Source organism: Carcharhinus amblyrhynchos, chromosome 10 (genome assembly GCF_965287045.1).
Source record: "Carcharhinus amblyrhynchos chromosome 10, sCarAmb.v2.hapA, whole genome shotgun sequence".
NCBI classification, from domain to species: Eukaryota; Metazoa; Chordata; class Chondrichthyes; order Carcharhiniformes; family Carcharhinidae; genus Carcharhinus; species Carcharhinus amblyrhynchos.
In genome coordinates, this window is record NC_137333.1 from 734,247 (window position 1) to 759,015 (window position 24,769).

General features: G+C 44.0%; 1 protein-coding gene across 1 annotated transcript in view; it reads left to right on the forward strand.

The window, feature by feature from the left end:
* The window catches only part of cdc16 (cell division cycle 16 homolog (S. cerevisiae)), a 46,880-nt gene that overhangs the window by 8,237 nt on the left and 13,874 nt on the right, over positions 1–24,769 (forward strand). Inside the window, exons 6-14 of the mRNA XM_080198041.1 lie at positions 1,068–1,227; positions 2,715–2,809; positions 4,157–4,290; positions 4,835–4,914; positions 5,320–5,369; positions 6,354–6,427; positions 7,611–7,736; positions 16,445–16,597; positions 19,514–19,577. Of these exons, the coding sequence (XP_080054167.1) occupies positions 1,068–1,227; positions 2,715–2,809; positions 4,157–4,290; positions 4,835–4,914; positions 5,320–5,369; positions 6,354–6,427; positions 7,611–7,736; positions 16,445–16,597; positions 19,514–19,577 (936 nt within the window). The remainder of the gene's footprint in view (positions 1–1,067; positions 1,228–2,714; positions 2,810–4,156; positions 4,291–4,834; positions 4,915–5,319; positions 5,370–6,353; positions 6,428–7,610; positions 7,737–16,444; positions 16,598–19,513; positions 19,578–24,769) is intronic.

Genomic DNA, 24,769 nt, shown 5'->3' on the forward strand with positions numbered 1-24,769 from the left:
GATCATCCATGAATTGTTCCCAACATATAACATGGCGATTTAACTGGTGACTTGAATTATCTGATACGATGAGATTATCTTAATAGTTTCCCAGTGAATAAATTAGTCACTGCGAACGAGAGGGAACATAGTCTAAAAACAAGTGAAGAGGCCACTCAGTAAATACATATCTCCCCTTGATGTGTTAACAGTATTACAATTATACAGTTCTTCCTTGTCTTTTTTCCTGTCTGGTTGATGTTCTGTAACCACAAAGCTAAAAAAAAATAATTTTATTAAGAGTCTCCGTGAAGAGGGTTCAGACCAATTTTTACCCAGCAACCTGCTCTAAAAACTCTGCTCACATTTTGGTAAATGTGGCAAGTTGCACCATAGATGCTGAGATATTCCACAACATTCAACATCTAACAATCCACAACATTCTTTTTTTAAGAAATCAATCCTTCCTAACTCCCAGTGTTATCAAATCTGTTAAAAGAAAGTTTTAATATCTGGGTCCACATTAGTTTTGCCAATCAGTTTTCCCTTGGATCATACCCCATCTCTGTACCAATTTCCATTGAAATCCACTTGTTAGTTTCGGAGATATATTTACGCACGTACAAACCAATGGGCAAAACATTACTCCCGCCCGCTGTTGGTAGCGGATATAATTAGGGCTAAACCATTTTGGAGCAAAATCAAGAAAGACTATTTCCACTCGATGGGTAATATAAATCTGGAATTCTGTCCCCTAAAGGGCTGTGGGTGTTGGGGGAGGCACGGGAGCTTTCAGAACTGGTTTTAAATATGAGGCAAAGATAATAAAATGGAGTTGAAGTACAGATCAGCCATGACCTAATTGACCTGAACAGACTCGAGGGGTTGAATGGCCTGTTTCTGGGAGAAGGGAAAGCAGTTAGTTTATTGACTTGTGATGATACTGATGGTAGTTTAAAAATAATTTCTGCTGTTGATGATGTAAAGTAGCTGATGTGAAAGTGATTTGGTTTGATCTGCATTCAGTAACTTGTTATTTGTTGAATAATATCGATTGCATTTTAACCTCCTGGAATGTTTCCTGTCAGATCAAGAGCTCTATTTGCCTTTTGCGAGGGAAGATCTATGATGCTATGGATAACCGACCCTTAGCCACGAACAGCTACAGAGAAGCACTGAAGCTTGATGTGTGCTGCTTCGAAGCATTTGATCTATTGACGTCACACCACATGCTGACAGCACAGGAAGGTTTGAGCATCTGTTGCTTTGCTACGGTTTGCTGCGGTCACTGAAACTTGCTGTGGTCAGATATCAAATTAGTGGGAAGTTAGTTTCATTCACGTATATTTGTAATAAATTCTGTGCGTTGAGGCTCAGAGCCTGTCTATCTCCATGCCTTCAGGCAACTCAGAGAATTGTCTCTGCTACTCTCGTCTCAGACAAAATAGTATCAGGATTGGCCGTGGTCTTCATTGAAAAGTGTTTAAAGCACAGATACAAGCCATTGAGGGCAAGAGAGCTGAATGTTTCTGCTCCACCTGACCTCCTCCCACCCAACCTCAACTAATCCCAACATTTCTGATCCTTTCTCCTTCTTGTTCTTATCTGGTTTCTCCTTAAGTGGATCTATCAGTTTAATGGTAAGACAGGCTTGAGGGGCTGAATGGCCAATCTATCTAGGAGAGGGATGGTGGTTAGCTGACCTTTAGTGGCTGGGGTGCATGTCTTCCAGCGTAATTAAAATGAGGATAATGACTGGATTCGAGGCGTATAACCCGATTAAAGATTTAACCATAAAAGAGCACTTTTATCACAGGCTAAATGCTCTAAGGACCAAGTGTTCTAAGGTTATTGCTGCTGCTTTGCGGCGCCAGGGACCTGGGTTCAGTTCTGGCCTTGGGTGAATGGCTGTGCACAGTTTGCACATTCATCGCATGTTTGCGTAGTTTTGCTCCGGTTTCCTCCCATACTTCAAACATGTGCAGGTTAGGTGGATCGGCCATTGCCACATTGCCCGTTAGTGTCCCAAGGTGTATAGATCGGGGGAATGGCTGAGTAAGTACATGGGGTTTACAGAGTAAGCTTGGGTAAGAATCAGTCCAGACTTGATGGGCTGAATGGTCTCCTGCACTGTAGGGATGCTATGGTCAGCTGTGCTCAAATATGGGTGGTAAATTGACAACACTGCATGCTGCTCTTGCTGAATGGGAGCTTAAGGTCAGAACTGGAGCTAAAACTTTCATACAGTCAATTCTCCAACCTGTGCCACTGATTCTACAACCGCTGATCCCCATGGGACTCCACAGGCCAATTCTCCAACTCCCTGCTATCGACGCTTGTGTTTGACCCAAAGAAACTTCACCAAAACATCCCTGTTTAATTTAGACTTTTTCCAGACTGGCTGAAGCTTGAATCCTGGAGAAGGTTTTGTGTCAACAAATTCTGAGGTAACTGATGCACAGCCAAATGAGGGAGTGGTTGGAGGTATACCATTTGCAGAGTGTGTCTCTGTAAAGAAAAGCTTTGAAGTGAATAAAGACTGGATTCCAGTGTCCTGTCTTTCACTCTGCTGTCTGAAGTGTAACAGCACATTGAGTTAAATAGCCAAGGGACAAAGCTGGGAGAAACCCATGGCCAAGCAGTCAGCGAATCTGAGAATGACCAGTTGCAGTGATTAGAGATACCTGGGGCTGCCTTAGCACGCGTGAGAATCACATTTCAAACTTTCTTTGCAGAAAAGGAACTGCTTGAATCATTGCCTTTCAATAAACAATGCACTGAAGAAGAACGCGATTTGTTGTACTTTCTGTACAAAAACAAATTGAAAAAGGTAAGGACAGTATTTAATTAGATATCTTTGGGAAAATAATATTCTTTGAATATTTAATTATTTGTTTTTAAAGGATATATTTACAAAATATTTGTTCATCTTGTTGTTCAGGTGAAGTGTAGACAGAGTGTGGGGGTAATTAGACCGGGGGCAGGTGTGTAATTAGGCTGGGGCACTCAACTAATATCATTCCCAGTTTAAAGTTGTATAGTCAGTGTGAATTGTCTGAGCAAACTTTTCACGCTGTAATGACATCCCTCAGCCAGTAGAAGTGTCGCTGTACCTCCACGGCAACAGCATGGTAAACGCTCTGTTTGTAATTGGAACCCCCCCCCCACTCACCTGACAAAAGGGCAAACCCCAAAAGCTATTGGCGTTTACTACCAAATAAACCAGTTGGACTTTAACTTGGTGTTGTGAGACTTCTTAAAGCATGGGATCACAGCACAACAACGTGCAGTTTACGTGGCGTAGAAAAACAGCAGCAGGCCCTTCGCAGAGAAGCAATCTGACAAAGAAAAATGAGCAAAAGAGGAAGAACTGGGGGATCCAAAATCTGTCAGGGAGGCCCTTGCAGGAGAAAGGGGGAGATGGCAGGGCTCAATGAGGGAATTCTGGAGTACGAGGGACTAAGGTAGATCAGCAAGGACGGCAGGGTGCAGGGGACATTTACCTGCATGCTGCCCTATCAACATCATCCAAGAACACATCGGGTTCCGCAGGTATGCTGATGCCTCACAATACCAGGTTAATTGGAATTTGGAATTACTTGGAATTAGTGATTCCAAATAAACCTGTTGGACTTTAACCTGGTGTTGTGAGACTTCTTACTGTGCCCACCCCAGTCCATCATCACCAACTCCACATCACAGGTATGCTGATTGCACCTACTCTAGGTCATCCCTGCTGTCCTCTTCACTGTGCTGTTTAAAGTGGTTATCCAGCATCCGTTTTTGGATGAGATGCAGTTTCCTTCAGTTCAAGGCTGGGAAGTCAGTTTCCTTACACTTTCCACCAGTCCCTCACCTTGGTGCACTTCAGTTAGGTTGTGTCAGACTGTTTTCAACCTCTTGTATCCTCAATAACCAGAATATGTCTCTGCAAAAAGCTTCTGTTCACAAATATTGAAAAATGTCAACAGAAAATGTGCAAAGATGATGCAAGACTTAATACAGGCTGTGTGTGGAGGACATATTCAAAGTATATTTCTTTAGAACTAGGTATCAGTAGTTTCACAGCAGTTTCTCCTTCAAGCTATACCATGTCTTTTAATAGTTTAAGTTTCGTCAGTAATATAAAATATCATCTTTATTTTTATGCTCTCACCATTTTATTTTGCTCCAACAGTATAATAAACCGAGTGAGACAGTAATTCCTGAATCAATAGATGGGCTTCAGGATAATCTGGATGTTGTAGTGTCGGTCGCAGAGCGGAATTACTACAACTGTGATTTTAAGACATGTTACAAACTCACTTCAATGTAAGTACAGGCTGCATGTCGTAAATAAAATGCTTTACAACCTGTGAAAGGTTTCTGGAGTATAGTCACCATTGTGTGTATGTTTTCCTGTTGCAATGTAGAATATGTGGCAGCCAAACTTGGACAGCAAGGTCCCACAAACCACAATCTGCCAATTAGATAATCTACTTTTGGTGATGTTGATTGAAGGATAACTATTGGCCAGGGTAATGGATTGAATTCCCCTATTCCTGTAGAGAATGGTGGCATAGGATCTTGTATGTCCAACTGAGAAAGCAGGCAGGGCTTTGGTTTAACAGCTCATTTTAAAGATGGCCCCTCCAACTGTGCAGCACCCCCTCAGTACTGCGCTGGAGTGTCCGACTGAATTATGGCACAAGTCGCTGGGATGGGACTTGAACCCACAAGGCTGCCCCTGAGCTGTAGCTGACAACACACATGAACTGAAGAGTATTCACAGTTGTTTAAAAAGTAATTGTTTGCAGACGGGGGTAATTTCAAAGGAACAGATGCGATGTTGATTTTGGTGCATGTTTCTTGACAGGGTGATGAATAAAGATCCCTACCACGCAGTGCTCCTTCCTGTCCATATTGGAACATTGGTAGAATTGAACAAAGCCAATGGTAGGAACTGAGTCAGTAATTTTTGTTCTGACATTCGTTTCTTTTCGCTAATTTACCTTGTTGAACTCTGAATCCCTGACTACAGGTCCCACCAGTTTCAACCAGGTCCGCACCTACAACTTTCTTGAGCCTTATGCTCCCTCTGCCCCTCCCTCTCTGCCTATCTGCCCTGTCTCTGCCTTGCCTCTGTCCTACTCAGTGTAACCCTCCTCTTTGCTCCCTTTTTGAAATGTCAGTGATAATTCCCGTATTTTATCTTTTTACTTTATCTGTTTACTTTAGAATGACGTGATGTCCTCTTGGTTCTGGTTTCTGTGATTTTTCTCACTAATTTCCTGAGGCGTAAAATAAAACATTTGCATGTGCTTGATCTTTTATTTAACTGATTTTCTTTTTGATTTTCAGAACTGTTCTACCTTGCACACAAGTTGGTGGATTTATATCCCAATAATCCAGTAAGTAGCTGGTCTCATTATTAATTATTTCCTTTTATTCTTTCTTGTACCGGTTTTCTCCCCGTGCAGCTGCTGACTCATTGCTGCAAACTGGTTTTCAAGGGTTCTATTCGAAATGTTCATTTATTCATCTTGATAATATCAGCAAGCAATCTGACTACCTGAGGCATCACAAGTCAGCCACATCCAGTGTTTTCCTTGAGGGGTGTGTGACCCGCAGGAATCGGGCCTGTATTACCCACTGCATTAAACTGGTCACACTGCAATTAAAGGGAATCTTGCTCACGTCCTCCTCCTTAGTTGATTTCTGCACTCATGCATTTCCATCTTAGGGCCACTGGGCAGTTATTAGGATGGGGATACCTCAGTTGTTTATTCCCTTACTAATCTGGAGATATTGAGGTCAGTTGAGCTCTTGTTGCCACTCAGGCATGGACCAAGAGTCAATTGTGGAGCCGATCTACCCTCCCCCCCGCAGCTCATCTTCACACTGGATGAACATTTGTGAAATCACTTTCCATGCCTTTTCAGTTACACAGAGAGAGCGATTATTTGCATTGATTTCTCTGGGTTGCAGACAGTGCCATGGGCTGCTGTCTGCATGAGTAATGTGCATTCTTCCTTGATGTCATTGAAAAACCCCATGTGGCATTGTCTGTCCCTGGGGAATCAATACAAGTCTGGACTATATTAACAAATTTCTCCAGATTTCAGCACAGAAACAGGCTATTCGGCCCTCCTGGTCACTGCTGGTGTTTACTGGGGTTCCACATGAACTTCCTCCCAATCCTCTTCTGTCCCTATCAGCATACCCTTCTATTCCTTGTGTGTTTATCCAGAATCCGCTTAAACATATCTGTGCCATTCACTTCAGCCTGTCCCTGTGGCGGAGAGTTCCACCTTCTCACCACTCTCTGGGTAAAGAGGTTTCCACTCCTGTGTGTTTTATTAACTTTCTGGTCATTGGTTGTGATTTGTCTGCAGGTGTCCTGGTTTGCTGTGGGCTGTTATTACCTCATGGTTGGCCACAAGAACGAGCATGCTAGAAGATACCTCAGGTGAGAATGTTAGTGGTGTTACCTGAGTTTATCGGGTAGTTTCCTGAGCTATTTCCCATTTTCTTTCTTTGTGTTTTCAATTTTGTGTTAAAAATAGTTGCCCTTTGCTGATTTTCTATTTTACATTAAAGGACACATTAAAATTAATGCTGGAAGATCTCAGCAGGTCTGATAGCATCTGTGGAGAGGTTAAAGAGCCAACATTTCAAATGTTGGTTCTGTTTCTCCCCGCAAATGTTGCCAAACCTGCTGAGATTGTCCAGCATTTGTTTCAGATTCCAGCATGCCCAGTATTTTGCTTTTACATTAATATCAATGTTTTATCATCTCATTTAGTAGTTAGACGTACAAATGTTTGCAATTTATTGAGAGTAACTTTAAAAAGAGGCAAACCAGTCAGGAGTGAAATCAGGGAATGCTTTTTCACACACAAAAGATGGTGGAATTCTGGAACGTTTCCCAAGTAGGCAGAGCTTGAAGGTGGACTCAGTGTCAAGTCTTTGAGTTTGGCTTTTTTGTTGGGGTGGCACAGTGGTTAGCACTCCTGCCTTACAGCGCCAGGGACCCAGGTTCGATGGAAGAGAATAAGGAAAAGACAGAGTACGGTCAACTTCATTATGGTGTTAATGTAAGCCTACTTGTGACTAATAAATAAACTTTTAATGACCTCTGCTAGACAACAGTTGTGACAACTAGAAACAATGTTCAGCATACTTGAGGGACAGGACGGTTTACACCCAAATAATGTGTTTGTTTTATGCCAAAAGTTCCTGAACTAGGGGCCTAGGATCAAGCTTAAACGTTCAGAGCTAAGACTCGTGTTCAGTACCTAAGATTGACAGATTTTTGTGAGGTGGGGCTATCAAAGATTAAAGGTGATAGAATTAAGGGATTGGGACAGGTTTGAGGGGATGAATGGTCTCTTCCTGTTATATTCATAGGACATGCAAAGATTAAAACTATTGGCTGTTTGAATGTGACGGAATTGTGCTGAGCTGAAGTTGTGTGTGCCGACTCTCTGAGTAATCCTTTCGGTTAAAATACTTCTTCAAAGCGCTTCTCTGAAGATAAATCTTTTTCCTAATCTAACCCAATCTGATTCACTGATGATCTCTCTGGTAAAGCCTGCTCACTGGGATTTTCTTGTCTTGCTTTTCTAATTGGAGCTTTTCTAACCTTTCAGTAAAGCCACCACCCTCGAACGAACCTATGGTCCAGCGTGGATAGCCTACGGCCATTCCTTTGCAGTGGAAGGGGAGCATGACCAGGCAATGGCAGCTTATTTCACAGCGGCACAGCTAATGAAAGGGTAAGAGTTGGTTCTCCACTGGAATCACCAAATCTGTCAACATTTTAACACGAATTCGATTACTCACCTCACTGTTGATCTCCATCAGTAACAAGCAGGGGTTGCACAGTGTTAGCACTGCAACCTGAGAGTGCCAGGGACACAGGTTCGATTCCTGGCTTGAGTCACTGTCTGTGAGGAACATAGAACATTACAGCGCAGAACAGGCCCTTCGGCCCACAATGTTGCGCCGACCAGTTTTTTAAAAAAAAACACTGACCCACTAATCTAAACCAATCCCTTTTCGTCCATAAACCCATCCACAGATCTCTTAAACGCCCCCAAACTAGGCGCATTTACAACTGCAGCAGGCAGGGCATTCCAAACCCTCACCACCCTCTGGGTAAAGAACTTACCCCTGACATCCGTCCTATAACTACCCCCCCTTAATTTAAAGCCATGCCCCCTCGTGCTAGCTTTCTCCAACCGAGGAAAAAGGCTATCACTATCCACCCTATCTAAACCCCTAATCATCTTATATGTTTCAATAAGATCCCCTCTTAGCCTCCTTCTTTCCAGCGAAAACAACCCCAAATCCCTCAGTCTCTCCTCATAGGACCTCCCCTCCGTACCAGGCAACATCCTGGTAAACCTCCTCTGCACCCTCTCCAAAGCCTCCACGTCCTTCCTGTAATGTGGGGACCAGAACTGCACACAGTACTCCAAGTGCGGCCGCACCAGAGTTGTGTACAGTTGCAACATGACGCTGCGACTCCTAAGTTCAGTCCCCCTACCAATAAACGCCAAGACACCGTATGCCTTCTTAACAACCTTATCTACTTGATTCCCAACTTTCAGGGATCTATGTACACATACACCTAGATCCCTCTGCTCCTCCACACTATTCAAAGTCGTCCCGTTAGCCCTATACTGAACACATCTGTTACTCCTACCGAAATGAATTACCTCACACTTCTCTGCATTAAACTCCATCCGCCACCTCGCGGCCCAGCTCTGTAACCTGTCTAAGTCACCCTGCAAACTATGACACCCTTCCTCACCATCTACCACACCTCCGACTTTGGTGTCATCAGCAAACTTACTAATCCACCCAACTATACCCTCATCCAGATCATTAATAAAAATTACAAACAGCAGTGGCCCCAAAACAGATCCCTGAGGCACACCACTCGTAACCGAACTCCATGACGAATATTCACCATCAACCACCACCCTCTGTCTCCTATCTGCTAGCCAATTCCTGATCCAAGTACCTAGATTACCCCCAGTCCCATACATCTGCATTTTCTGCAGAAGCCTACCATGGTGAACCTTATCAAATGCCTTACTAAAATCCATATATACCACGTCAACTGCCTTACCCCTATCCACCTCTTTGGTCACATTCTCAAAGAACTCAATAAGGTTAGTAAGGCACGACCTACCTGCTACAAAACCATGCTGACTGTCTCTAATCAATTCATTACTCTCCAAATAACTATAAATCCTATCCCTAATAATTCTTTCTAAAACCTTGCCCACAACAGAAGTAAGACTCACCGGTCTATAATTCCCAGGGAAGTCTCTGTTCCCCTTCTTAAACAATGGGACAACATTCGCTGTCCTCCAATCTTCCGGTACTATACCAGAGACCAACGATGACCTGAAGATCAGAGCCAGAGGCTCTGCAATCACCTCTCTGGCCTCCCAGAGAATCCTAGGGTAAATCCTGTCTGGACCAGGGGACTTATCTATTTTCAAGCCCTCTAGAATATCCAGCACATCCCCGGTATCAACTGCAATACTTTCTATTTTACACCCCTGCACCCCAGTGTCCTCCTCAGCTACATTCATGTCCCCCTTCGTGAACACCGAAGAGAAATATTGGTTCAATGCCTCTCCAATCTCTTCCGGTTTCACACACAACTTCCCTCTACTGTCTGTAACTGGCCCTAATCTTGCCCTAACCAACCTTCTGTTCTTGACATACCTATAGAACGCCTTAGGATTCTCCTTAATCCTATCAGCCAAAGTCTTCTCATGTCCTCTTTTAGCCCTTCTTAACTCCCTCTTCAACTCCCTCCTAGCCAATCTAAAGCTTTCTAATGCACTACCTGAGCCCTCAAGCCTCATCCGAACATAAGCCTCCTTTTTCTTCCTAACCAACGAATCAACTTTTTTAGTACACCACGGTTCCCTAGCCCTACCAAATCCTCCTTGCCTGACCGGGACATACCTATCACAGACCCGCAGTAGCTGCTCCTTGAAAAAATTCCACATTTCGGACGTTCCCAGTCCCTGTAATCTCCTAGTCCAACCTATGCTTCCTAATTCTCTCCTAATAGCCTCATAATTACCCTTCCCCCAGCTAAAACTACTGACCCGAGGTTCATGCCTATCCTTTTCCATCACTAAGGTGAACGTAACCGAATTGTGGTCACTATCACCAAAATGCACACCAACTTCCAAGTCTAGCACCTGGTCTGGCTCATTACCCAACACCAAATCCAATATAGCCTCACCTCTAGTTGGCCTATCTACATACTGAGTCAAAAAACCTTCCTGCACACTTTGAACAAAAACTGACCCCTCTAACGAGCTAGAGCTATAGCAATTCCAATCAATATTAGTAAAGTTAAAGTCCCCCATGACAATTACCCTATTACTTTCACTCCTAACCAGGATCGTCTCCGCAATCCTTTCCTCAACCTCTCTAGAACTTTTTGGAGGTCTATAAAAGACTCCCAGCAGGGTGACCTCTCCTCTCCTATTTCTAATCTCCGCCCATACTACCTCAACAGACAAGTCCTCATCAAACTTCCTCTCTGACACTGTGATACAGTCCTTGACCAATAATGCTACCCCACCCCCCCTTCTACCTCCTTCTCTACTCCAACTAAAACATTTGTACCCCGGGACCTGCAACATCCATTCCTGACCCTGCTCTATCCATGTCTCTGAAATGGCAACAACATCGAAGTCCCAGGTACTGATCCACGCTGCAAGTTCATCCACTTTATTGCGAATACTCCTCGCATTAAAGTATACGCATTTCAAACCCTGCTCCGCCCCACCCCCACAATGCCGTGCATTGCAGTCCCCATCTATGCTCCCCTCACTTTCACCCCCTCCACTCAGGATCCCACCCCCCCTCTGAATCAGTTTAAACCACTCCGCATAGCCTTCACAAATTTACCCCCCAGGATATTTGTTCCGCTCTGGTTCAGGTGTAAACCATCACTCTTATAGAGGTCCCACCTTCCCCAGAATGAGCCCCAATTGCTCAAGTACTTGAACCCCTCCCTCCTGCACCATCCCCTCAGCCACAAGTTCAAACTTTCCCTCTCTCTGTTCCTCTCTAAACTATCCCGTGGCACAGGCAAGAGTCCAGAGATAACCACTCTGTCTGTCTTGGCTTTTAGTTTCCACCCCAACTCCATGAATCTCTGCTTAATATCCCCTTCCCTTAGCCTCCCTATGTCATGTGTCCCCACATGAATTATAACTTGGGGTTGATCTCCCTCTCCCCTAAGAGTCTTGAATATCCTCTCAGATACATCCCGGACCCCAGCCCCTGGTAGGCAACACACCAGCCCTGAGTCCCTACCATTACTACCGACTCTCCTATCCGTCCCCTTAACTGTGGAGTCCCCAATCACGAGGCCCAATCTTTTGCATCCCCTAACCACCTGAGCTTTTACAATAGGCTCACCCCCAGAGACCTGCTCCCTTTGGCTATCCCCAGTTGATTCCTCCTCAACTGTAGCCTCCAGGACCGAAAACCTATTTTGGTTTCTGCAAAAAGGAGTCTGCATGTTCTCCCCATGTCTGTGTGGGTTTCCTCTGGGTGCTCTGGTTTCCTCTGAAAGAGGTGCTGGTTAGGTGTATTGACCCAAACAGATGCCGAAATGTGGCAACTAGGGGAATTTCATAGTAACTTCATTGCAGTGTTAATCTAAGCCTTGCTTGTCACCAATAAATAAGCTTTACTTTTTAACTTTTTTTGCCATCAGCTGTTTTGTTTCAGCCTTGCTTGTTGGTGTAATCTGTGACCAACATGGTCTTCAAAGATGATGTCAACACCCTGTTTTTTTTTTAAATAACAAACCTACTCTTCACACTGGTATTTTTCCAGCTGCTACCCATTTCCAATCTCACAGCCATTCCAGATGGTACCCTGACCTCCAAGCCATAGATATGGCTACAAGCCCCACTCTAGGATTTGAGTATATAATAAAGAACAATGAAAATTACAGCACAGGAACAGGCCCTTCAGCCCTACAATGACCATGCTGCCCGACTGAACTAAAACCCCCTACCCTTCGGGAACCATATCCCTCTATTCCCATCCTATTCATATTTTTGTCCAGACGTCTTTTAAAAGTCACGATCATATCTGCTTCCTCTACCTTCCCCGGCAAAGAATTCTAGGCACCCGCTATTCTCTTTGTAAAAAATCTGCCTCGTATAAGTTCTTTAAACCTTGCATCTCGCACCTTAAACCTATGCCCCCTAGTAATTGACTCTTCCACCCTGGGAAAAAGCTTCTGACTCTCCACTCTGTCCATGCCTCTCATAATCTTGTAGACTTCTGTCAGGTCTTCCCTCAACCTCCATCATTCCAGTGAGAACAAACCAAGTTTCTCCAACCTCTCCTCATAGCTAATGCCCTCCATACCAGGCAACATCCTGGTAAATCTTTTCTGTACCCTTTCCAAAGCCTCCACATCCTTCTGGTAGTGTGGCAACCAGAATTGAACACTATATTCCAAGTGCGGCCTAACTAAGGTTCTATAAAACTGCAACGTGATTTGCCAATTTTTAAACTTAATGCCTCGGCCAATAATCTAGGCTGATGCATTGGTTCTGTACTGAGGGAGTGCTGCCTTGTTGGAGATCTTGGGGCAATCTTACCAAAAAAAACTCTTAATGCTGAATGAGTGAGGAAAGTGGGGAGTTTCAGACTGGTTTTTTTGGTGAGTTTAAAAATGCAATCTTAGTCAAAAAAAGTGCCAGGATGTGATTCTCACCAGTAGGGGGTGGATGGAGCCTAATCTTGCTGGTGAACAAAGAACAGTGAGCACAGGAACAGGTCCTTCAGCCCCCAAGTCTGTGCTAATGCAGACGCCTCTCTAATCTAATATTTTCCTGCCTCGACATGGTTCACACCCCTGCATTTTCATGTATCTATCCAGATGTGTCTCAAATGTTATTGAACCTGCTTCCACCACCTCCCCTGGCAGCACGTTCCAGGCATTTCCCAACCTCTGTGTGAAAAACTTGCCCATTGTATCTCTTTTAAACTTTCCCACTCTCACTTCCAACCTCTACCCCCAAGTAATTGACCGTCCGATCCTGGAAAAAAGACTCTGGCTATCCACTCTATCCAAGCCTGTTATAATTTTGTAAACCTCTATCAGGTTCCCCCCCTCATCCTCCAACGCTCCATTGAAAACAATGAAGCTAGCTGCTGAGCATTAGGGGCGCAGGTGCCCTGATCTCCTGTCACTCATTGCCCAAAGGGGCAGGGGGTGGGCTTCAATAGTCTTCATTCCCACTGGTGAGGCTATCATGTCTGGTCCCCATTTGTGGATCAGCTGTGACCCTTGTTGGCGAGGATCTCGACTGGTGAGCACATAAGGGCAAATGAGCCCGGGCGATCAGGCCAGTAATATGGCGAGAGATGAATAACTAGGTGCAAACCCGATTTTCGTCCTCCCACCCAATCTTACTGGCTCGCCCGGCCAACTGACTGACGGAACAAGCTGCTAAGATTGCGCGCACCTCCGTTCCCTTGCCTTTCAGGTGAGTGCTTAAACAGAGGCTCTGTCTGCCTGTTCTTGTGTAAGAAATCTTGTGACAACATCTTGAGAAGCGACAAAACCCACAAGTGTCAGCATAGCACTTCAAACTAGTCAAAGTGCTTTGGGAAATTCCCAAGTGCAATTCTTTAATTTGTTCATTTCTCAAGTCCTGGAATAAGTCATTTCCTTGCAGTTATATCCCAGCATGCCCTGAAATGGTGTGTAGTCCAGCAGTAGTCACCTATATGTTACTGCATTTATTCAGAAACAGAACATTTAAAGGTTTTTTTAATTTACTCTTGGGATGTGGGCATTACAGCCATGGCCAGTGTTTATCACCCACCCCTAATTGCCCTTCAACTGAGTGGCTTGCTTAGCTATTTCAGAGGGCATTTAAGAATCAAACACATTGCTGTGGCTCTAGACTCACAGATTAGAAGGGAAAACAGTTCTATTCACCAAAAACTATCGAATCTAGTCCCACATTCCAGCCTTTTCTTCTTAATCCGGTAGATTATTCCTCTTCAAATACATTTCCCATTTCTTTTTTGAAAGTTCTGATTCCAGCATCCTTGCCGATCGTGTGAATAATTTTATCCTCATTTCCCCTCTAGTTCATTTGCTATTTATTTTTAATCAATGATTCTGGTTACTGGCCCACTTGCTAAGGGAAACAGCTTCCCCTAATTTATTTCATCAATATCATGCATGATTTTGAACATCTCTATGAAAACCGAATCTCTGCTGTCAGGAGAAAAATTCCAGGTTTTCCAATCTCTCTCTTTGTGACTGACCTCCCCCTCCCTTGGTATTTTTGTGATAAATCTGCTCTGTACCTTCTCCAAGGCCTTGACATTCTTAAGACATGGTGTCCAGAAATGGTCACAGTTATCAAGCCAGTGTCTCGCTCTGGAGTTTGTGAAGGATTTGTGTTGTTTGTTATTTTCAGTGCCCTTAATTACAAAACCAATATCTTGTACACATTCTCAATCAACTCATGAATTTTCCCTGCCACCTTCAAAGATTTGCAGAGATGCGCTTCAACCGAAATTGTCCTTCTTGCCATTGAATGCTTTCACTATTAGTTTTTCTTTGTCTATTTCATAACTCTGTGAAATGTATTGGTTAACAATCACTGTCAGCAAGGTGCTTTCCCATTGCAACACCCATCACTTCTCGTCATCTAGATCCAGCACAGCTTCCTCCCTTGTTACTGGAGGGAATTACTCATTCAGGAAATTCTTGTGTATATATTGTAAGAATTTCTCACCCAACCTGTTTTTTTTCCTAATTCTCTTTTGCCCCATTCACAGGATGATTGAAGCTTTCTTTGATTACCACTTTATTATTTTAATATATCTCTGCCATTTGTCAAAGGCTTGTCCTGTCCTCTCCTCCTCCTCACGATTTTTGGGGTTTGTAGTAACACCCAGCAATGTAACAGCTCATTTTCTCTGCTTTAACTCGAACCAAATAGACTCAGCCATTGAGCAGCCTGGTATGTTGTCACTTAAGTGGAACTGTAATGTTATCCTTGGTAAATACTGCCATGCTATCCCTAATCCTATCCCGTCCCTCTGATTTTTGCTGTCCTGAATCCATTCTAACCAGGAATATTCAGTTCTCATTCCTGACTACGTTTAAGCTCAAACTCTGGTGCACCCATTATCTCAGAATTCCCATGTGTAAGTTGTGCCTGTAGCTCGTTAAGCTTATTTTCCCATCGTTTTAAGACGCATGCACTCTGACACCATTCTGGCCAGCTTTGCAATTTCCCTCTTTCTTAATTTCTGCTTTTTGTTTGATTCTTTTTGATACAGCTTGTTTCCCCTTTCTTCTGCATATTTGAAACATAGAAAAACTACAGCACAAACAGGCCCTTTGGCCCACAAGTTGTGCCAATCATATCTCTACCAACTAGGCTTACCTATAACCTTCAATCCCATTAAATCCCATGTACTCATGCAGAAGTCTCTTAAAAGACCCTATCGAATTTGCCTCCACCACCATCGACGGCAGCCGATTCCACTCACCCACCACCCTGTGAGTGAAAAACTTATCCCTGACATCTCCTCTTTACCTACTCTCCAGCACCTTAAACCTGTGTCCTCTCGTAGCAAGCATTTCAGCCCTGGGAAAAAGCCTCTGAGAATCCACCTGATCTATATGTCTCAACATCCTATACACCTCTATCAGGTCACCCCTCCTCCTTCTCTCCAAGGAGAAAAGACTGAGCTCCCTCAACCTATCCTCGTAAGGCATGCCACCCAATCCAGGCAACATCCTTGTAAATCTTCTCTGCACCCTCTCAATAGCTTTCACATCCCTCATGTAATGAGGTGACCAGGACTGAGCATAGTACTCCAAGTGGGGTCTGACCAGGGTCCTATAAAGCTTCAGCATTATCTCCCGATTGGTGCCTCTCCCCTTCTCAAATTAGTTTAACCCCCTCCCAAGACATTGATTCTCTCCGGTGCAATCCATCCAGCTGAGCAGACCCAAAGCCCCCAGAACCTGAGGCACTTCCTCCTGCCCCACCTTTCCAGTCACACGTTCATTTGTTCTATCTTCTTGTTTCTGTCTAAACCTGCATATGATGGTGCGAGTAACTTGGAAGCTACTACCTTTTGCGGTCTTGTTCTTACCTATCTCCTGAGACTGTGTGTAGAACCTCAGCTTTCTCCCTTAAGACATTGGTATTAAACCAATTGATTTGAGTCAGTGCTTGTCTAATATATTAAAAAAAATTGATTCCAGGACCTGTGTGGCAATGGGTTAGTTTTTGTGTGGAGAATGCAAGGTTTAGTTGACAGGTATATCTGTGCCAGGTCTGTAATGCCATTGTTGTATTTGCTGGTTTTGATTTTATTTACACTTTTCAAAGGACAGCAGTGTTACAGAAGTTTTACATTCTGTTGCCCACAGGTGTCACTTACCAATGTTGTATATTGGACTCGAGTATGGACTGACCAATAATTCCAAACTGGCGGAGAGATTCTTCAGTCAGGCCTTGAGCACTGCACCTGAGGATCCTTTTGTCCTTCATGAGATGGGTGTGGTGGCTTTTCAAAACGCAGAGTAAGTCGGTCGAACCTTATCAATGTACACATATGTCAGCTTATAAGTTACACTGCAAATCAAGTTTCACTAAACCACATTCTTACAGAAATTCTGGGTGTGCAAATAGAGAGAATGTGTCGATCTTAAAAGAAATCTTTAAATCGCTACCAGCAGGAGACTGTTTAAAATTCCAATGCGGAAATGGAATTAGTGGAGTTGGGTTCAGGCACTAATATAGACACCATATGTTAAATGGCCCCTTTCTATACTGTGCCTGATGTCTGGGTGTCCAATCCTTGTTCACTCTTTTGCACTTTTTCTCACAGACTCTGTGTCATGCTGTCTCTCTTACTCTCACTCCTCTGTCTTTCTCACAAGCTGTGTCACACTGTGTCTCTCTCTCTCACACGACACACTGATTGTCTCTCTCATTGTCTTGCACTGTTTTTCTCTTAAGCTCTGTCACACTGTCCCTCTTACACTCTTTTTCTCTCAGACTGTGTCACACTCTCTCTTTCGTTCTCTCGCACTGTTTTTCTGTCATACTGTCTGTCTTACACTCCTTTTCCTCTCACACTCTGTCACACTAGCTATTTCACACAGCATCCCTCTCTAAATGACTCTCATCATTTTTATCTTTTTTGACATGTTTGGCTGCCTCCAATAATGCCCACAGGTCATGAAAAATGATCAAACATTTGTCATGTGAAACACAAGACTGATCTGGAAGCCATGCACGGTCAAAGTCCTAATTTTATTATATATCCATACACATTGCCATTGAATTAAAAGGTCAGCATCTTTTTTATGACCTGGAATGTGATGTCTGAAGGGGCAGTAGAAACAGATTCAATAATTTGGACTGCAGCTGCTCAAGAAGGCAGCTCACGTTCACCTTCTCGAGTAATTGTGGAGAACCAACAAATGTTGGCCTTGCCAACTAGGCTCCCATTCCACAAAAACCTAACTTTCAAAAGAGAATCGGATAAATCCTTCAAAAGGAAATACTTGCAGAGCTGCAGGAGAAGAGCAGGGTGATCGGGACTGATTGGAAAGCTCTTTCAAAGAGCTAGTATAGACATTCTGGGCTGAATGGACTCCCGGTGTTGTACAATTTTATGAGATGCTAGGTAAATGTATAAAAGTGTCCAGGAATGTAGGCTTATAGTTACTTGAACTGTAAATCTGAAATACAAAGTCAAATGGTGGTGTAGTTATCAGGTGAAGCAGGATTAGACGCTGGGGAAAACTGGGCCAAGGACTCCTAATTCAGTCATGTAGGGAGTCCAAAACCGAGGGCCGTCAATATGAGAGAGCCCCTAATAAATCCAGTGGGGAATTGAGATGAGAATAATGAGAAGGCAGAAATTTCTGCACAAGGAGAGGTTGAGGTGATTAACGAAGATGCATGGTGACACAGTGGTTAACACTGCTGCCTCACAGGACCCGGGTTTGATTCCTGGCTCGCATCATTGTCTGTGTGGAGTTTGCACATTCTCCCCGTGTCTGCATGGGTTTCCTCCGGGTGCTCCAGTTTCTTCCCATAGTCCGAAAGATGTGCTGGTTAGGTGCATTGACCATGCTAAATTCTCCCTTAGTGTATGTGAACAGGCGCCAGAGTATGACAAGTAAGGAATTTTCACAGTAACTTTGTTACATGGTGAATGTAAGCCCACTTGTGACAAATAAACTAACTTGCTTAGATGTTTTTATGGGAAATAGAAGGATATGCTGATGGGATGAGATGAAGCAGCGTGGGAGCAGGCTCATGTGACACAGAAACAGAAACCTGGATTAGTTGGACTTAATGCCTGTTTCCGTGTTGTAAATATTTGGTAATTCTATACTGATTTGTTCACATTTCCAGTTGAAACTCTTTCAGTCAGTGAGAGGATCTTCTGTGGGGAAAGAGAATGAGGAAAGCACAGAGTAAGGCGGAGCAGTAGTCAGATAAAGTAGGAGCAAGGAGAAGCAAAGCACAAAGAATTAAGTTTCACGAATTTAAAAACAAAAGCCTTTAAATGTACTTATTTTCCCAGGAAGAATCATTTTGTACAAACATGATGGCTGAACACAGCATGTGTGTTGGACTTACCAGCTATTTCTGAGCTCATCAACCCTGGGGGACCCATCAATCTCGGAGAGGCCGCTTAAAATAGCAACAGTTCAGGAGATTTCAGATGAGATTTGGAGAGATATTTGGAAAGGAAAAAAAATGGCAAGAGAGGAGAGTGGAACAAATTGAATTGTTCTTTCCAAGAACCAGCACAGGCAGGATGGGCTGAGTGGCCTCCTGTGCTGTATGATTCTATTAAAGTTGGTACTCGGTAATCAGGTGCACAATACATAGAAACTAAACAAATTCTTGCCATAATAGGGACAGGGGAAAATCTCACTGAAAATATGATGACAAAAGAGAAGTCAACTGATGAATGGAGAAAGTATTTGCAAAATTAAGGTCCTCAACATTTTAATGATTAGATAAACAATGGATGGCACAATGGTTCGTACTGCTGCCTCACAGCGCCAGGGACCCAGGTTCAATTTGGCATCGGATCACTGTCCGTGTAGGGTTTGCTCATTCTCTGTGTGTGTGCATGGATTTCCTCTGGGTGCTCTGGTTTCCTCCCACAGTCCAAAGATGTGTGGGCTAGGTTGATTTGCTGTGCTGAATTGACCCTTAGTGTTGGGGGGGGGGGGGGGGGGGGTCGGTTAGCAGGGTAAATGTGTGGGATTATGGGAATGGGGCTGGTTGGGATTGTGGTCAGTACAGACTTGATGGGCTGAATGGCCACCTTCTGTATTGTAGGGATTCAGTAATTCTTCAATGATTTGATAAAGGGATATGTCATGCCAGAGAATCTGAATTCACAGTTGGTTTCTAACTTGTCCATTTTTTTGTTGCTGAAATAAGTTTAAACAATTTTGTTTCAGCTGGAAGGCAGCAGAGAAGTATTTTCTGGATGCATTAGATAAAGTGAGAGCAATTGGAAATGAGGTAAGGTGTATATTTTGTTTCCAAATAAGAATTTTCTTAAGTTGTATCTCAGTGAGTCTCACCAAGCAGCTGGGTGTAGCAATTTCTGTAATTGTGCTGGTACACTGCTGCCTGGACTGAGCAGTGTCTCGGTCTGAATGTTTAATGGGCCTTTCTTTGAACTGCATTTGTTTTGAGATGACTAAAGTGTATGGATATGGAATACAAGTGTCGTACCCATCCCTGAAAGGTTTAGATAACATATTTGTGTGACAATCCATCTTGGTTTCCTCCTGAGGTCCCTAGCATCAGAAATATCCAACTTCAGCCAACTTGATTCACGCCATATGATACCAAAAAAGCACTTCAACATCTGGGGTTTCCTGTTGACCAGAAACTTAACTTGAGCAGCCATGTAAGTACTGTAGTTATGAGAGCAGGTCAAATTCAATAGTGAGAATTGTCTCCTGACCCCCTGAAACCTGTCAACCATCTACAAGTCAGCAGTGTGATGGAATAGTCTTCATTTGCCTGGATGGGTGTAGCTCCAACAGCACTCAAGAAGCTTGGCACTATCCAGGACAAAGCAGCCTGTTTGACACTTCCTCCAACACCAGTGCACAATAGCAGCAGTGTGTACTATCTACAGGGTGCACTGCAGCAACTCACCGAAGATCGTTAGACAGCACCTTCCAAACTCGCAACCTCTATTGCCAAAAAGGACAAGGGCAGTGGACACATAGGAACACCGCTACCTGCAAGTTCCCCTTCAAGTCATTCACTATCCTGACTTGGAAGTATTTTGCTGTTCCTTCACCGTCACTGGGTCAAAATCCTGGAGCGCTGTCTCTAACAGCACCGTGGGTTTGTCTACACAATGCGAACTTGAGCAGTTCGAGAAGGTGGTTCACCGATACCTCCAAAGGCAATCAGGGGTAGGCAATAAACTCTGACCTCGCCAGCAATATCCCAACCTTTGAAATAATAAAAACATTGTAATTTAAATGAAAGTTTAAACCACAATACTTGAAAATGATGTTGAATTTTTGAATTCTGCGTACTAGATACTACATTTCAGAGAATATCTGAAATATATCCTTTCCTTTCCTCCTTTCTTCACAAATGTTTTTCCCATTTCCACACTGACTGTTATTCTACTTCATAAGCTTTGTAAGGTCCTTGTTTCTGTCTTCACGGAGGAGGACGTGAATAATTTGCCGGGTGTTAGCAATGGAAAGGTGGTAGGACTGGAGGGTCTTAATGACATTACTGTTACTAGAGAGGTGGTGCGCAACAGACTGGAGGGGCTGATTGTGGACAAGTCCCCAGGACCGGATGGAATGCATCCGAGGGTTCTGAAAGAAATGGCGGAGGTGATAGTGGATGCCTTGGTGGTTATTTTCCAGACGTCGCTGGATTCCGGGGAAGTGCCGGAGGATTGGAAAACGGCTAATGTTACGCCGTTGTTTAAGAAGGGTGCCAGGCAAAAGGCGGGGAATTACAGGCCGGTTAGTTTAACGTCTGTGGTAGGTAAAATGTTAGAATCCGTCATTAAGGAGGAAATTGCGAGGCATCTTGAAGGGAATTGCTTGATAGGGCAGACGCAACACGGTTTCATTAAAGGGAAGTCGTGTCTGACAAATTTACTGGAGTTCTATGAGGATGTGTCTAGGGCGGTGGATAGAGGAGAGCCGGTGGATGTGGTCTTTCTGGATTTTCAGAAGGCGTTTGATAAGGTACCTCACAAGAGGTTACTGCAGAAGGTCAGAGGACATGGAGTTGGGGGTAGGGTGTTAGCGTGGATAGAGGATTGGTTGTCAAATAGGAGGCAGAGAGTGGGGGTCAATGGGTGCTATTCAGATTGGCGGTTGGTGACTAGTGGGGTGCCCCAGGGGTCGGTGCTGGGGCCTCAGCTATTTACCATTTATATAGATGATCTGGAGGAGGGAACCGAGTGTAGGGTGTCGAAATTTGCTGATGACACCAAGATTGGGGGAAAGGCAAATTGTGCGGAGGGTGTGGAGAGTCTGCAGAAGGATCTAGATAGGCTGGGCGAATGGGCCAGGAAATGGCAAATGGAATTTAATGTTGGCAAGTGTGAGGTGGTCCACTTTGGTAGGAAGAATGGTAGGAAGGACTATTACTTACGTGGCGAAAAACTGCAGCAGGCGACGGTGCAGAGGGACCTCGGGGTCCTTGTGCATGAGTCGCAAAAACCCAGCCTGCAGGTGCAGCAGGTGGTCAGGAAGGCGAATGGGATGCTGGCCTTCATAGCGAGGGGGATTGAATATAAAAGTAGGGAGGTCTTGCTGCAGCTGTATAGGGCATTGGTGAGGCCGCAGCTGGAGTACTGTGTGCAGTTTTGGGCGCCGCACCTGCGCAAGGATATTTTGGCCTTGGAGGGAGTGCAGAGGAGGTTTACTAGGCTGATACCGGAGTTGAGGGGGTTGAGCTATGAGGAGAGGCTGAATAAACTAGGCTTGTACTCGTTAGAGTTTAGAAGAATGAGGGGAGATCTCATTGAGACGTATAAGATGATGAATGGGATGGATAGGATAGAGGTGGAAAGACTCTTCCCGCTCAAAAAAGACAGTAGGACTAGGGGGCACAGCCTCAAGATAAAGGGGGGGCGGTTCAGAACGGAGTTGAGGAGGAACTTCTTCACTCAAAGGGTGGTGAATCTCTGGAATTCTCTGCCCGTTGAAGTGGTGGAGGCTGCCTCGCTAAATATTTTTAAGAAGCGGGTTGATGGGTTTTTGATAAGAGAGGGGATTAAGGGTTATGGGGAGAGGGCGGGAAAGTGGAACTGAGCCACGACAGATCAGCCATGATCTTATTGAATGGCGGGGCAGGCTCGAAGGGCCAGATGGCCTACTCCTGCTCCTATTTCTTATGTTCTTATGTTCTTATGTCACTCGCGCAGTAAACAGAAACCCAAAGATTTGTGTGTCTCTCTGCCACAGCAAGAAGATCTTGAAGGACATGATTGTGTATTTAAATTAGCCGCTGCAAATCTGTTGTGATTCTTATTATTCCCCACAGACAACAGACTAAAGTTTGATCTTAATAATTCAGTTATTACCTCAAAAGTATCGATTATTGAATTGAGATTGGAAAATGCCTCCCATGTTGCTTCATTTAGACTATAAGCATTTGTATAGTTGTCTCAGGAATATGGTGTACTCTTTATGAAATGACTCGATGTAGTCACTAGTGACATTTCTGCTGCGTTAATCTTTGCTTCTGCAGAGTTGAATTAATTTGATTAATTGTACGAGTTGAGAAATATCATTAGCTACTTGATACAGGGAACACTCGGATATGATTACAGTAACACCTGTGCTAATGATCTGGCATGGGATAACATTGAATAAGATCCTGAGGCAGCAGTAGGGAAAGAGCAGATGGCTGAGCCTTTACTAAGGGGCCATGAGAGGCAATTGAAAGCTTGCTTGAAGGCTTCCAAGGACAGTACAGTGGTGAAAGACCGTACCTCTTACATAAAATAGAAGCAAATATTCCCATGGTTCATTCATTGAGAATTTACATTTTTATGGTTGAACGTATCCTTTATATTCCATCAGTGAAATAGTCAAAACCTCAAAGAGAAACAAAGTGCTAGAAAGGGCGGCACGGTGACACAGCGGTTAGCACTGCTGCCTCATAGCGCCAGGGATCCGGGTTCAATTCCGGCCTTTGGTACTGTCTGTCTGGAGTTTGCACATTCTCCCTGTGTCTGCATGGGCTTCCTCCGGGTGCTCATGTTTCCTACCACTGGTCAAAGATGTGCGGGTTAGGTGGATTGACCTAAATTGTCCCTGGGTTTCGGGGATTAACAGGCTAATTGGGATACATCGATTTTATTCTAAGTGTCACTTAATACATGATTTGGCTGTTGATGTCGGAGGAGAGTTTTTTGGGTGAGGGTAACTAAAGATAAGGAGCCTAGGCAGGTAATAGGAACTCAAACAAGATGAGTCACGAATGGTGGAACAGACTTGAGGGGCTAAATGGCTCACTTTGTCATAAAATCTCTACAGTGTAGAAGGAGGCCATTTGGCCCATCAATGTATCCTGACTAATTTTCAGCCATTCATCTTGCCCTTTCCTGGAGCATGTCTCAAACTTCCGATGTAAACTTTGATGAAAGCAGCAGGCTCCCATTTTAACTCTAAAATAGGAACAGGAGTTTGTTCTTTCATTCAGTCATGTTATGGCTGACATGTTTCTTAAGCCTGTAACCTTTAATATCCCAAAAAATAGCCTTCAATCTCCATTATAAAATTTTCAGTCTCATTCTCAGCGTTCACAGTTAGTTGGAGGAAAGCAGTAAGGGTTCCAGAATTCCACTATCCTTTATGTGAAGCCGTGCTTCCTGATGGGCTGCACAGTGGTTAGCACTGCTGCCTCACAGTGCCAGGGACCTGGGCTCGATTCCAGTGTTGGGTGATCTCTGTCTATATGGAGTCTGCACATTCTCCCCATGTCAGCGTGGGTTTCCTCCAGGTGCTCTGGTTTCCTCCTAAAGTCCAAAGACGTGGACCAAAGGGTTAGGTTGACTGGCTAAGGTAAATTGTCCCTTAGGGTCAGGCAATTAGCTTAAGTAAATGGGTTATCGGAATAGGGTGTAGGTGGTTTCGTTGTCGGTGCAGACTCAATGGGCTGAATGGCCTCCTGCACTGTAGGATTCTTGATCATTTCTGAATTAAATCAGCATAATTGTGGATGCTGGAAATCTGAAATAAAAACAGTAAATGGCCTGACCCTAATTTTGGTCTTTTTTCTGGAATCCCTGCCTGCTATACCTATTCTTTTAACTCCCTTCAATCATCATAAACACCTGAACAGATAGCCCCATTGGATTCTATTCCCCGGAGTAGGAAAAATGATCAAATAGGAGTGAGGCAGTGGATTTGAGGATAGAGACAGACGAAGGCAGTGAATGACTGCTTCGCGTATTGCTGAAAGAAAGAGGCATGCTGTCCAGGTTTTTTATATTGCACTCATCAGGACAGATACTTTAGTGTATTCTCCATGGTAGAATGTGTGAGGCAACATATGAACCAATCTTTCTTCTTGGCAACACCTCAACCAATCAGAGTTGATTGCCAAACAGTCAGCATCCTTTCCTCATGCAGTATGATTACTTAGAATCATAGAATCCCATCAGTGCAGAAAGAGGCCATTCAGCCCATTGTGTTTGTCCTATTCCT